A 13833-nucleotide genomic window follows, 5' to 3' on the forward strand; every position below is an offset into this window, starting at 1 on the left:
CGCACTGCTCTCTCCTTAGTCTCCACCCCCCTTCCCTTCTTTTCTCCTTCGCGTTTCGAGAGCCGGGCCCTTTTTGTCCCCTACTGCGAGCGGTGTCAGTTTCCGTGCGGAAGTGGCGGCCGTGAGGGAAGATGGCGGCGAACGTGCCTGCTGCAGTGGCTAGCCGGGCCAACAAGCGCAGCGGCCCCGGGCCGGGAGGCGGCGGCGGCGGAGGCGGTGGGGGAGTCAAAGGGGCGGAGGAGGAACCGCCGCCGCCCCTGCAAGCAGTTCTGGTGGCCGATGGCTTCAATCGCCGCTTCTTCCCCATCTCCAAGGACCAGCCTCGGGTGAGCGCCGCGCGGGAGCAGCCGGAGAGCCCGAAGGTGGCGGGGCTAGAGCAGGTTATTCTTTCGGCTGCCTAGTGAGGAGTGCTCTGGCGGATGGGCTCTCGTAGCACTGGCCACCTCAGGTTTGGAAGGCATGCAGAGGGCTAAATGTAGAAGCAGCTCTTGTGAGAAGCCTTCACACGGGGATGCAGTGCCTCAGAGGGAGGCCGTAATGCCTTTAATTATGCTGTGGAAGAGGAGATCCTTGGGTGAGTGGGAACAGCACCTCCTTTTGCCTGCAAAAGGGAGGCCGTATGCTTAAAAATAGAGCAGACCGGTTAACAGTCTGATCCCATAGTAACAGCTGTCTTGAGTCTCGATGGGTGTGCTTTTTTTTTTTTTTTTCTTTCCAGGTTTTAATGACAGCCGATGCCATCTGTCAAAAGGAGGACAGAACAGGTTTAGTGGTTGGTTGCCAGCAGACCCCGTGTTGTCTAGATGCTGGGGGAGCTGGACGGAGCTAGTTTTAGGGATTGCTGGGTCACTCAGAAGTCCCCAGTTCAGTCAGACGGGGAGCTGGATTAGGTTCGTGAAAAATCCTAACTCCCACTCCTCCCCAAAAACACCTAATAATGGTTGTTCATTTGGGACAAGTGATTGGAGTGGGTAGCCTCTGACTTCCCTTAGCAAGAGGTCAAGGGAGGAAATTTTATGGAGAAAATGGTTTTATCACTGCTCAAGTTTCTGGAGATATGATTGATTTTTAGCATTGTCCTTCGCCGAGGTGGCCTGCTGTTCTGTAGCAGCCATGTCCTGTGCTAAGCAAGTAGATTCCATGCTTTACTAGATTCTCATGCCATGAGCATCAAAAGCAGGGGCCTGATTACTTTAACTTGCGAAGATAAAGTAAAACACTGGTAGGGAAGTGAAAATTGTGCTTAAGAGGAGGAAAGAGTAGTATCCAGAGGGCCTTCGTCAATTCAAGACTTCAGACTTTTTTCTTCTCCTCCCCTCCAGGTCCTCTTGCCCCTGGCCAATGTGGCACTAATCGACTACACTCTGGAATTTCTGACTGCCACGGGTGTACAGGAAACCTTTGTCTTTTGTTGCTGGAAAGCTGCTCAAATCAAGGAACACTTACTGTAAGGCTCTGCAATTTTTCTTTCCATGTTTTGCCATTTTTTCCAGTTTTCTTAGGATGGTTGTAGCTAAATAAGGGGCAATTGTGAGGGGGAAAGATATGTCTGTTTGGATTCCATCATATTCTCTTCACTTATCAGAAGGTGAGCAGCTGGGGCAGCCTGGTGGCTCAGCAGTTTAGTGCCACCTACAGCCCAGGGCCTGATCCTGGGGTCCCAGTATCGAGTTCCACATCGGGCTCCCTGCATGGAGCCTACTTCTCCCTCTGCCTGTGTCTCTGCCTCTCTCTCTCTCTCTCTCTCTCTGTCTCTCATGAATAAATAAATAAAATCTTTAAAAAAAAAAAAAAAAAGAAGAAGAAGAAGGTGAGCAGCTAAAGTTGTAACAAAGATTAGAGAATAATATTTGGATTTTTTCTGAATCTCACTTATAAAGTTTGGTCCTATAGGTTTTGCTTTTATTTAATGGCTCCAGTATGGAAGTTATAATACTAACATCTTTCTTTTTCCACTGAGCTTCTAGATATTGAGCTCTTCCTCATATTTGTATTCCCAGTGCCTAGCTTAGTATAAAGCACATAATAAATATTTAACAAATGTTTGATGAAATCTTCTTGAAAAAGAGTGCGTATCAGGATTTATGGAAGTTCAGGGAAAAAAGACTAGAATATTAGCTTGATGTCCTTTGGACAGTTCCTAAATTTGGTTTGGACTTTGGATGGAGAGAAGGGGCATGGAAAGTGTGTTCCCAGGATATTTTGTATACTCTAAATCTCAGCAGGATTTTGAATGCAAATCCATGTTAGGGAACAGGTGTCAGGGTTTGGAGAAGAAATAACCATGTTTCTCTAACCCATAAAACAATACTGGTGACACAGGATGCTGAAACCATTAATTATAGTTTACAAATCTCTTTGAAGTAGAAAATGCTGGCAGGAACCCAAAAAAAGCTATAAAGAAGGCGTGTGAATGTTGAATGGGTGAGAAAAATAAGGAAGCACTACATGATCTTTATGCCTGATTTGCTCGTTCCCCTCATCCCCTTCATTTAGGAAATCCAAGTGGTGCCGCCCTACATCCCTCAATGTGGTTCGAATAATTACGTCAGAATTATATCGATCACTGGGGGATGTTCTCCGTGATGTTGATGCTAAGGCCTTGGTGCGCTCTGACTTCCTTCTGGTGTATGGGGATGTCATCTCAAACATCAATATTACCAGAGCTCTGGAAGAACACAGGTCAGGATGGGAAGATGGTAGGGACAAAGGGTTTGTGACTAGCAGCAGAGCCCTAAGACTGCTATTTTGCTGCTCTCTCCCTCCTATCCTTTATAGATTGAGGCGGAAGCTAGAAAAAAATGTATCTGTCATGACAATGATCTTCAAAGAGTCATCCCCTAGCCACCCAACTCGTTGCCATGAGGATAATGTGGTAGTGGCTGTGGATAGTACCACAAACCGGGTTCTCCATTTCCAGAAGACCCAAGGCCTTCGACGGTTTTCTTTTCCTCTGGTGTGTGGGTATCTGGGGTCCTTGAAGTGGGAAAGTGACAGGCTTCAGCAAGAGACAAGTTAAAGTCCTGGGTGGGCACCTGGGTGACTCAGTCGGTTAAGCATCTGCCTTCGGCTCAGGGCATGATCCCAGGGTCCTTGGATCCTCCTTGCTTAGCGGGAAGCCTGCTTCTCCCTCTGCCCCTCACCCTGTGCTCTCCCTCTCAAATAAATTTTTAAAATCTTTAAAAGAATAAAGTCCTATACCTTTTCCCCACAGAGTTTGTTCCAGGGCAGTGGAGATGGAGTAGAGATTCGCTATGATTTACTGGACTGTCACATCAGCATCTGCTCTCCTCAGGTGAGCTTTTCAGGGCCAGGGCTGCACATCCAAAGAGTAGAACTCTGAGTTCCACAGTAAAAAGTCACTGTCATCCTGACTCCAGTATCCTATTGGGAACTTTTTTGGGATTCTGGTCCTTGTCCAACCATCATAGGATCTGATAGATCTGTAGGGACTTATTTTTGTTTCCAGAGTATAGCACTCACCTTAGCCTCACCAAACGTCCTCCCACAGGTGGCTCAACTCTTTACAGACAACTTTGACTACCAAACTCGAGATGACTTTGTGCGAGGCCTGTTAGTGAATGAGGAGGTAAGAAAAGGCTCCCAGGCCTCTTTAGAAGAGGTCTGTGGTATTATCCCATGCTGATAACTTTTGGTCCCCTTTTGTGTTTTATTGAACCTTAGGATGAGGGAAAAGAGCTGCAAGAGAGAGGGAATGAAACCCAAAGAAAAATCTTGCCCATTTGGCTATGACATTGAGGGGGAGAGGGTAACTTAAGTTTAGAAAAGAGTTGTACCTGAGTGTGTTCTTCCTCTTTTACTTGCTTCGGTGACCTCCCTTTCCTTCTCCCTATTCAGATTCTAGGGAACCAGATCCACATGCACGTGACAACTAAGGAATATGGTGCCCGGGTCACCAACCTGCACATGTATGCGGCAGTTTGCGCTGATGTCATCCGCCGATGGGTCTACCCTCTCACTCCAGAGGCGAATTTCACTGACAGCACAACCCAGAGCTGCACTCATTCCCGGCATAACATTTACCGAGGGCCTGAGGTCAGCCTGGGCCATGGCAGCATCCTAGAGGAAAATGTGCTTCTGGGCTCTGGTACTGTCATTGGCAGCAATTGCTATATCACCAACAGTGTCATTGGCCCTGGCTGCCACATTGGTGAGCACAGGTGGGGAAGTCAGGATGATCTGGGAGCAGGAACCTAGGGGACCCCAGATAAGGACACAGAAGGATAGTCCCTGAGAATAAGGAATAAGAGTGTCTGCTTTAATAAAGGAAGGAATGGGGATGTGAAATTTGTGGCCTATGGGCCTCTTATTGGGTGACTCTTCACATTCTAGAGTACCCTATTCACATTCAGGACCAAGTGGATACTTAACATGCAATAATAATATCTGTTTGGTGCACTGTAGTTTACAAAGGGCTTTGGCATACATTGTTTCATTTATCTTCACAAGGTTTTATTTATCTCTAGTTTATAGCCAAGTAAACAGGCTCAGAGGTTGTCTCCCTCAGGGTCATAGCTAATGAGAGGCAGTGCTAGGACTTGAATCTAAGTATTCTAAGTCCAGTGTTCTTTTTATTCAATCAAAGCTGTCTGGTTGGCTTCTTGGTAACTGACTTTGGTTATAAGAATGTGATACTTCTAATGGAACTGTCCCTTTAAAAAATGTACAAGGAGAGGGGCGCCTGGCTGGCTCAGTTGGTAGAGGGGTTGTGAGTTCAAGCTCCATGTTGGATGTAGAGATTACTTAAAAATAAGTCTTTAAAAAAATAAGTTAAAATGTATAAGAAGAGCTAGAGAGCTTTACTTCTACTTCTAGACATAGATATGATTCTAATAAGGTTTTTGAGCTGAAAGAGATCCTAGATATCTTGAAGGTTCTTAGGTTCTTAAGTTCAGTATACAGTCTTAAGTCCGGTATATAGTGATTATTGTAAACCTTGTGGAGGATGGTCCTGCTAAGCACTATTCTATTTTCAGGCTGGAATATAGAGAGGGAGAGGGTGTTTCTGATGGTTTGGGAGATAGAGTATCAGCTGGGTGGGAGCTGTGCTGTTACCAGTTAGCCCCATCCTCCAGGAATGGCTCTGATCTGGAACCCTGAGTGACCAGGAGTACTTCCTGTCCTGAGCCAGGTGATAACGTGGTGCTGGACCAGGCCTACCTGTGGCAGGGTGTCCAAGTGGCTGCTGGAGCACAGATTCATCAGTCTCTGCTCTGTGACAATGCTGAAGTCAAGGAACAAGTTACACTGAAGCCACGCTGTGTCCTCACTTCCCAGGTGAGACCTGCTCCGTACTGCATGAAGACTCCAAATTGAGCCAGAGAGGCCTTATGTCCACCCATGATCCAACCTGAATTGAGAGTTCAAATTCAGCAGATTCATTTGTCTTCGAGTTAGCATAGTAAAAATAGTCGCTTTCATTATCAGGATGTATCTTTCCCCAACACATTAATGGAGCTGTGCCACCCACTCTTTTCGCATCCTCTAGGTGGTAGTGGGCCCAGACATCACGTTGCCTGAAGGCTCGGTGATCTCTTTGCACCCTCCAGATGCAGAGGAAGATGAGGATGATGGCCAGTTCAGTGATGATTCTGGGGCTAACCAAGAAAAGGAGAAAGTGAAGCTGAAAGGTGTGAGGCTAATCAGGTGTGGGGCATCTGTGTGTCTCTCTGTCCCATGAGAAAGCCAGTGTTTCCTCCTAGAGGGATTGTGTTTCTCTTGTGTGTTCATTAAAGATCAATGCCTTTGCCAGGTTATAATCCAGCAGAAGTTGGAGCTGCTGGCCAGGGCTACCTCTGGAAAGCTGAAGACCTAAACATAGAGGAGGAAGAGGAACTACATCAGAATCTATGGGGTAAGTTAGGCTTTATTCCTGTAACCTCCCGCCTCTAAGTCCGATTTTTTTTTTTTTTTAAGATTTTTATTTATTTATTCATGAGAGACAGAGAGAGAGAGAGAGAGAGGCAAAGACACAGGCAGAGGGAGAAGCAGGCTCCATGCAGGGAGCCTGACGTGGGACTGGATCCCAAGTCTCCAGGATCAGGCCCTGGACTGAAGGCAGCACTAAACAGCTGAGCCACCCGGGCTGCCCCTAAGTCCGAATATTTTGAAGAAAAGTGTATACTTCAGAATGTGACTACTTATTAATTACTTTATTCATTCAGACAGGGCAGATATGTTGCTCTCTGTCAACAGCTCTTTCTTTACTTTTCTTTTTTCTCACCTATATGGGTTCTCAGGACTCACGATCAACATGGAAGAAGAGAGTGAAACTGAAAGTGAGCAGAGTATGGATTCTGAGGAACTAGACAGCCGAGCAGGCTCCCCACAGATGGATGACATCAAAGGTGATGGGCCAGGGGAGCAGTGTGCTAGGACAAAAGAAAAAACCTTCAGTTCATTCTCTGTCTGGGTCAACTAGCCAAAGACTTGTGTTTCTCCCAGAAGGGTTTGGTATAAAGTCAGAACTAGAGAACTTAAAGCATTCTGGAGTGACATATTGGTTCATGAACTTATTCTTGCTTTGATTTTAGTATTCCAGAATGAAGTACTGGGAACACTACAGCGGGGCAAGGAGGAGAACATTTCTTGTGACAATCTAGTCCTAGAGATCAACTCTCTCAAGTAAGAGCAGCCCTCCCTCTTCTCTCCTCTGGGTAATCCCAGGCAGGTAGAGGTTCTCTCCTGTTTCTTTCCCAAATAAGAACCAATTCCTTTAACATCCCAAATGGACAAAGCCAGTAGCATTTGGAACAAGGAGAGCATTAGGTTCTGGCCTCAGCACAGACTTCTCTCTTCCAAAGCCTTCTCCTTGCATGTTGTTCCATCCGCCTTCTTCCCCAGTGTCCTACCAAAGTCATAGTCCTACAGCATGCTGAAATGGCCAGTGAAGGCTCTGGTGTTACCCCTCCACCCCCATCTCCCCACAGGTATGCCTACAACATAAGCCTAAAGGAGGTGATGCAGGTACTGAGCCGCGTGGTCCTGGAGTTCCCCCTGCAACAAATGGATTCCCTGCTGGACCCAAACCGTTACTGTTCCCTGCTGCTTCCTGTGAGCAAAGATTGGGGCTGAGTACAAGGGATTGGCTGGAGGCAAATCCATGTCCTTGCCATGTTTCACTTTAAGGGAAATAGGGAGTAGAAGGTCTTATTGTGGGATTTTTTTACTTGTGGTTCCTTTCTCCTTGCCTCTGGATGCAGATTGGGTAGTAGAGCAGGCTTGGCTGGTCCAGAGCAATCAAGTTAGGTTCATACTGAGTGCTCTTTGAAACTCCAGGATTCAGACCATTACTAGACCCCAAAGGTATGCCCAGAATAGACCTAGACTTTTATATTCTCTGACTGAAATGATTTGACCCAGAATGAGATCAACCTGTAGGCTGGTAATAGGTATTTTGAGGCAGCCTGTAGGATCTGACTCCCTTTCACTTTCCCTGGGAGATATTTTCTTTTTCTGCCAACCTTGACCTCCAGCAGCTCCCAAGTCCCTCTGACATGATTCCTCAGGCCTGTATCATCTCCCCTCTTGTTTTCCTATATCCTAAAAGTCCCATATTTCCAATATTGACTTTCTTTGCTATCCGGATGTAGGTGCATGCTCAGGAATATATTGCAGCTCCCTTCTCCTTTCTTCCATAGCTGCTTAAGGCCTGGAGCCCTGTTTTTAGGAACTACATAAAGCGTGCAGCTGATCATTTGGAAGCATTGGCAGCCATTGAGGACTTCTTCCTGGAGCATGAAGCTCTTAGTACTTCCATGGCCAAGGTGAATACCACCTCAAGCCCCATTGCCCTGGATTTCTTTTGAAACAGGCCTTGGCTACCTCCACGGAGACACAAAACAGGCTAACATGAATCCAGTATGGGATTTGAGTAGTAGCACCATCCACCCCTATTATTGTGCTGATTGCTGCAATAATACAGCTTGGAGTCAGGCTAGTAAGGCAGCCTTTTGGAGATTATCTTGGAGACCCGACAATAATTCCAGAGGTTATACCAGTCCCAGTTGCAGAATGAAAAGCTCATTTTTATTTGTTTTAAGAGCAACTGCTTGGTGTTTTAAAGGAAGCTGATAGTCTGGTAGAGAGAAGTGCTAAGATCTTGTCCCCTCTTCCTCTGTTATATCTTGCTGGATTCTGCAAGGTCCCTGAGATCTCTTCTGGCCTTCGGCAGGTACTCATGGCTTTCTACCAGCTGGAGATCCTGGCTGAGGAAACAATCCTGAGTTGGTTCAGCCAAAAGGATATGACTGACAAGGGCCGGCAGTTGCGCAAGAACCAACAGGTGAGTCAGGCTGCCCTCCTGTCACCAAGGCAGTTGTCTGGTCCCATGGTTCATAGGGAATGAAAGGCCTAGATTCTTTTCCAGCCTCTGTAGCTGTTAAAGCTACTTATATCCCCCTCCCTCAGTAGCTTTCCACTCTGCTTCCTTACAGCTGCAGAGGTTCATCCAGTGGCTAAAAGAGGCAGAAGAGGAGTCATCCGAAGATGACTGAAGTTGCACTGTCTGCTTCTCTTGGTGTAGTTGATAGCCCTCCTGGCTTCTGGTTGCCGAAGGATGAATGACTGCCATCTAAGCTGAGGCTTAAAGGAGCAGAGGCTGGAACTACAGTATTCGTCCTACCACCAGCAACCATGTGCCTCCCATCCTGCCTGGGGACTTGGGAAAAGGAAAGTTGGGCTGGAACAAAGCTCTGCCTAAAAAGGAGCAAGGCAGGCTCCGCAGTTAGAGGAAGTCTAGAGGAACAATTTTGTGCTCTGGCCTTCCCTCAGGGAACAGCAGAGAGCAGCTGGCCCTTTCTGCTGCTTGTATTTGTTAATATTAAAAAAGAGACAGGGGGATGTATTTGGTTTCTCTCCAACTATGACTGATCAGCTCTTGATGTAGGTGACCAGAAAGTTCTGAACCTGGCAGCATTTCCCGAACACCTGGGGGAGAGGGAGAAGTGGGGTGTTACGGCCACTAGGTGGTACTGTGGTCCCTTGCTAATTGACCTTTGCCGTGGCTCATAGGGAATGAAAGGCCTAGATTCTTTTCCAGCCTCTGTGGAACAGTCCGTGGTCCTGGAGTGATGTGCCTGAGGCTATTTCCATAGAGAGTTCTAGTCCCAACACTTTCCTGCCGGAGGATGATGATCCAAGCATATGTAAAGTCCGTTACACTCCCTCACAGGGTCCAACTGCCACTCCCTCACATGCTTTGTCCAGTTGATCCAGTACTACTACCAGGGAAGCTGGGATGTTCAGATAAGGAAAATTTGCTTAAGGTATCAAGATTCTTAAAAGGAGTAAAGCTAAGGACTTGAATCTCGTGATCAAAAATTCTTTCTGTTTCAACATATTCAGTGTCACAGTGAAAAAAAATTGCCTCCAGAGGCAAATATAATGCCAAGCCAGCAATAGGTATCCTAAGAACAGAGGAAGATCCTATGAAATGGGCTTTCCCCTAATATTGAGAGAGTGCTTACCATATGGTAAGAATTTTGCTAAATACTTTTCATGTGTTTAGTTAGCCTTCACAGTAGATGAGGTAGGCCTTATCCCCATTTTCAGATGAGGAGCCTAAAGTTCAGAGATGTCCCATAACTGGTCGTTGATTGAGCCATGCTGGAGTTCACCACTGTGCTGTATAGTCTCCTTTAACCTCATGAGACCTGCCTTTCTGTCTCATCTTTCTTGGCTTTCTTGTCCTAAAACTCATATCCTATTGACACTTAAACCATGGCAGATGTTACTGTTAATAAGTGGCCCTCCTTGACATCACAGATAAAATGGTTGCCATTGTTCATTTTAGTTGGGTAGAAAAGAGTAAGCTAAGGAAAATGATACTGAAATGTATTCAGGTGTGAAGGGCATTACTGAGTATTTCTAAAGTATTTCTAGAGTATTTCTTTATCTCATCTAATTTAGGATTTGGCTTAATTTACTTTTCTTATTCGGTAAATCTCAGTTTGTGCTTTTCAGATACAGGACCTAGAACCTACAGGGGATATGAAGGTTTTGGCATGGCCTACTAGGAGCAATTAAATACAAATAACTTATAGGGCACTTCTGATTTGTACCTAATGGGTGGCAGAAATCAGAAGTGGCCTATAGAACTTTTTAGAAGGAAGAGATTCCTTCTAGTGGAGTAATTGAGGAGACTTACAGGATTATGACACCTGAGTTGCCTAAAAGTAGAGGTAGAAGGGGACTTTAAAAGCAAGCAAAGGATTTCCATATAAATATGGTACACTAAACATGTGGGGTTTTTTACTTTTTCCAAAAGCCCATTCAAATGCTAGTAAAGCAATCTTCAAAAAAAGTTCATGACTCAATAAGGAAAACCAGAGGTGATCCCAATGATTGAGAGACACTGACATTTTGGGAAATGAAAAATAAATGAAAGAGTCAAAGTTGACTTAACAGAGCAGAATAAAATGGGTTCTATCTGCTGAGGTGACTAACAAGAAGCAAACCCAATGTGCCCTTTTATTTATTTATTTATTTAAGATTTTATTCTTGAGAGAGAGTGAGGCAGAGACACAGGCAGAGGGAGAAGAATCTCCCTTCATGCAGGGAGCCTAATGTGAGACTCCATCCCGGGTCTCCAGGATCACGGCCTGGGCTGAAGGCACGCTAAACTGCTGAGCCACCCGGGCTGCCCCCAATGTGCTCTTTAAAACCCAGAATAGGTGTAGCAGAGCAGATAAGGATTGGTTGCTTACAACAGGATTGGGTGGAGAGGAATCCGAGATCTATATGAGAGAAGGTCTCCCAGGTCTACCTCATCTAATTTAGCCAGGTGATTACCCCCTACTCTCCTGCAAGAAGTGGGAGAATTAGTCTCTGGAGAAATGATAGGGAAGAAATTATCAAAGAAATATTTATGAAGGTTTCCTAAACTCAAAGGTATTGGGTTTTCAGACTGACAAGAGTTCATGAGCCTAGTAGAATGAGTGAAATAGCCCCATGAAATTTCAGAGCCTCTGGACAAGAGCAGACATGGGGATGGGGGTTATCAGCTAGATTGGAAATGAGGGATTAAGTATATGAGGGCTCTGAATATCAACAGAGGCAAAAACAAACTGAAAAATGGAGAAAGCCTTTAAATACTTTTATTTTTTTGTTTCCTCAAAACAAAAAGGCATCTTTACCCCCACTTGATTACCCTACAGTGAAATCTGTTAGTTAATAAGCCCTGTACACGGGGGTACCTGGCTGGCTCAGTTGGTGGAGTTGGGACTCTTGATCTTGGGGTTGTGAGTTGAAGCCCCACTTTGAGTAGAGAGATTACTTTTAAAAAATTTTTTTAATTAAAAAAAAAAAAAGCCCTGAACAAAGACAGAGCTTCCAATTAGCTGCTTAGTATCTCGCTCTTAAATGTGAATAGACTGGGCCGCCCCGGTGGCACAGCGGTTTAGCGCCGCCTGCAGCCCGGGGTGTGATCTCCGGAGGATCTCAATGCGGAATAGAGTCCCGCATCAGGCTTCCTGCATGGAGCCTGTTTGTGTGTGTGTGTGTGTCTCTCTCTCTCTCTCTCTCTGAATAAATAAATAAATAAATAAATATTTTAAAAATATATTTTAAATAAGTAAATAAATGTGAATAGACTGCCAATGGCCATCAAAAATTTGAGGAAACTTCCAACATGAAAGGTGAAGACCAAAACAAAACTGAAATCAAGGAAACAATGAGAAAATGGGGAGCTTTTTTAAAACCTCAGGGTGGGGGGAGCTATAATTATTCTCAAAACTCAAAGAGGGAAGATATTTTATCTATGAAGAAAGTTCTATGAAAAGGGAGGACTAGATGACAAGGCTTTTAGAAATTTAAATAAATTATTTCCTACTGATAATTTGAGGACTAGACAACTGAATAGGATGGAAACTATATCCATCCTTATGTCGTTGAATTTTTGAATTGTGAACATTTTACCTATCCAATTGGATAGAAGGAAGGTTGGAGATAATACGAAAATCTCACAAAAGTGCAGTTATTTAAAAATAAGGGGGGAGAGGGGCACGTGGTTGGCTCAGTGGTTGAGCATCTGCCTTCCACTCAGGTTGTGATCCGGGGTCCTAAGATCAAGTCCCACATCGGGCTCCCAGTAGAGAGCCTGCTTCTCCCTCTGCTTATGTCTGCCTCTCTCTGTGTGTCTCTCATGAATAAATAAAATATTTTTTTAAAAATAAGAGGGAATATATGGTAAAGGAGAAAAATAAGGATCAATCTAGAAGGTCCAACATCTAACGGGTCGTAAAAAGAACAGGGAAAATGGTAGTGATGTTATTAAATAATTCAAGGAAATACTGTTGAATTTCTAGATGGAAAGATCTCACCAAGTGCCTAGCATAGTAATTGAGCACCAAGATGCATCACCATGAAATTTTAGAGCCCCAGGAATAAAGAGAACTTACTAAAGATTTCCAGAGAGTAAAAACAAGCTATGTGCAAAACGTTAGGAAAAATAGAGATCAAACTGACTGCTTAATAGCAACACTGGATGCTGGAAGACAATGTAGTGATACCTTCAAAATTTTGAAGGAAAATTACTTGGCAGTCATTTTCAGATTTGCAAGTTCTTGAAAGGGGTTTTCTTTCCCGTGCTTCCAAAGTAAGCCACCATAGGTGTGCAAATGAATAAAATATCCGGGAAACAGGGATCCAACATCGTGGAGGTAAAGGGAGTTCTGAGGAGGATGCTGTCCCAGGATGACAGCTGTGCATAGGCGGAGACAGCCAATAGTGCAGACCAGAGCAAGAGAATGGAAGGCCCTAGGGGGGAAAATGGTTGGATTATCGAATATATTTGGCTGTGTAAGCAAAATATGCATGGAAAACTATTAGATTATAAGACTTAATGGTAGATATACTATATGAAAAAGCAGAAGTATGGGGGATCCCTGGGTGGCGCAGCAGTTTGGTGGCTGCCTTTGGCCCAGGGCGTGATCCTGGAGACCCGGGATCCAATCCCACGTCGGGCTCCCGGTGCATGGAGCCTGCTTCTCCCTCTGCCTATGTCTCTGCCTCTCTCTCTCTCTGTGTGTGACTATCATAAATAAATTTTTAAAATTTTTAAAAAAAGAAAAAGCAGAAGTAAAGCAATGATTAATGCCAGGAGAAACAAAAAGTTGTAAAAAGGAAGCATTTACTCATAGGCAAAATGTCAATACTAAAAACTATATTCGCTTAACCAAAAGTATCATTTTACTATTTTAAAAGGTTAGGGGGAGGTGGAAGAAAGATAAATCCATCAATCAAATTTGGAAATAAATATGCAATGTCCAGAATGCATAAATCAACAAATAGTATGAGGCTTAAAAATATGTATATACTGGCATGGTATGGAAAATGGAACAGAGAACTGCTGTTAAGAACTTTATTAATATGCACATATATTTAATTAAAAAAGTAAAGAGAAGGGTATGAAATGAAAATACACAAGGTATGTGCAGAGGCTAGCAAATAGGTTGATTTGCTGAAGTAAAAAATTTAGCCAGGATATAATGAAAAAATAGCTGTAGAGGTAGGTAGTTTAGGTTATGGAGAGTTTTGAATATTGTTCTAAAAATATTTGGAAAGCACTGGGGAGTGTGGAGATGTTTCTGAGCAGGAGAGTCTGGAAGAGGTACTTACTTTGAAAATGCTAATGTGGCAACAGTGTATAAAATGGAGGAGGAGGAGCCCACACTTGTTCCTGTGGCCTTAAAGGACCTATGTGGTCTGGTCCCAGCCTACCTCTCCAGCCTCATTCTACCACTATCACTATAGTCACAATGGCCTTCTTGTTCTTCAGATTGAGAGTTCATTCTTGCCTTGAGCCTTTATACT

At 44.4% G+C, this 13833-nt stretch overlaps 1 protein-coding gene across 1 annotated transcript; it reads left to right on the plus strand.

The window, feature by feature from the left end:
• The first annotated feature begins 78 nt into the window (after positions 1–78).
• Positions 79–9327, plus strand: EIF2B5 (eukaryotic translation initiation factor 2B subunit epsilon). Its single transcript, XM_038583517.1, has 16 exons — positions 79–326; positions 1323–1447; positions 2497–2682; positions 2779–2956; positions 3215–3295; positions 3512–3589; positions 3859–4171; positions 5153–5298; positions 5510–5651; positions 5774–5875; positions 6261–6368; positions 6555–6645; positions 6951–7074; positions 7662–7787; positions 8195–8305; positions 8457–9327. Exons 1-16 carry the CDS (start codon positions 132–134, stop codon positions 8514–8516), a joined length of 2166 nt encoding a protein of 721 aa, XP_038439445.1. The 5' UTR covers positions 79–131; the 3' UTR covers positions 8517–9327.
• The last annotated feature ends 4506 nt before the right edge of the window (positions 9328–13833 follow it).

This window comes from Canis lupus, chromosome 34, assembly GCF_011100685.1.
Source record: "Canis lupus familiaris isolate Mischka breed German Shepherd chromosome 34, alternate assembly UU_Cfam_GSD_1.0, whole genome shotgun sequence".
Classification (NCBI taxonomy): Eukaryota; Metazoa; Chordata; class Mammalia; order Carnivora; family Canidae; genus Canis; species Canis lupus.

Coding starts and splice junctions, on each gene's coding strand:
- EIF2B5 (XM_038583517.1), top strand. CDS start 132: ATGGCGGCGAACGTGCCTGCTGCAGTGGCTAGCCGGGCCAACAAGCGC. Junction 3,296..3,511: donor TCAGCATCTGCTCTCCTCAG/GTGAGCTTTTCA, acceptor GTCCTCCCACAG/GTGGCTCAACTCTTTACAGA. Junction 7,075..7,661: donor ACTGTTCCCTGCTGCTTCCT/GTGAGCAAAGAT, acceptor TTTCTTCCATAG/CTGCTTAAGGCCTGGAGCCC.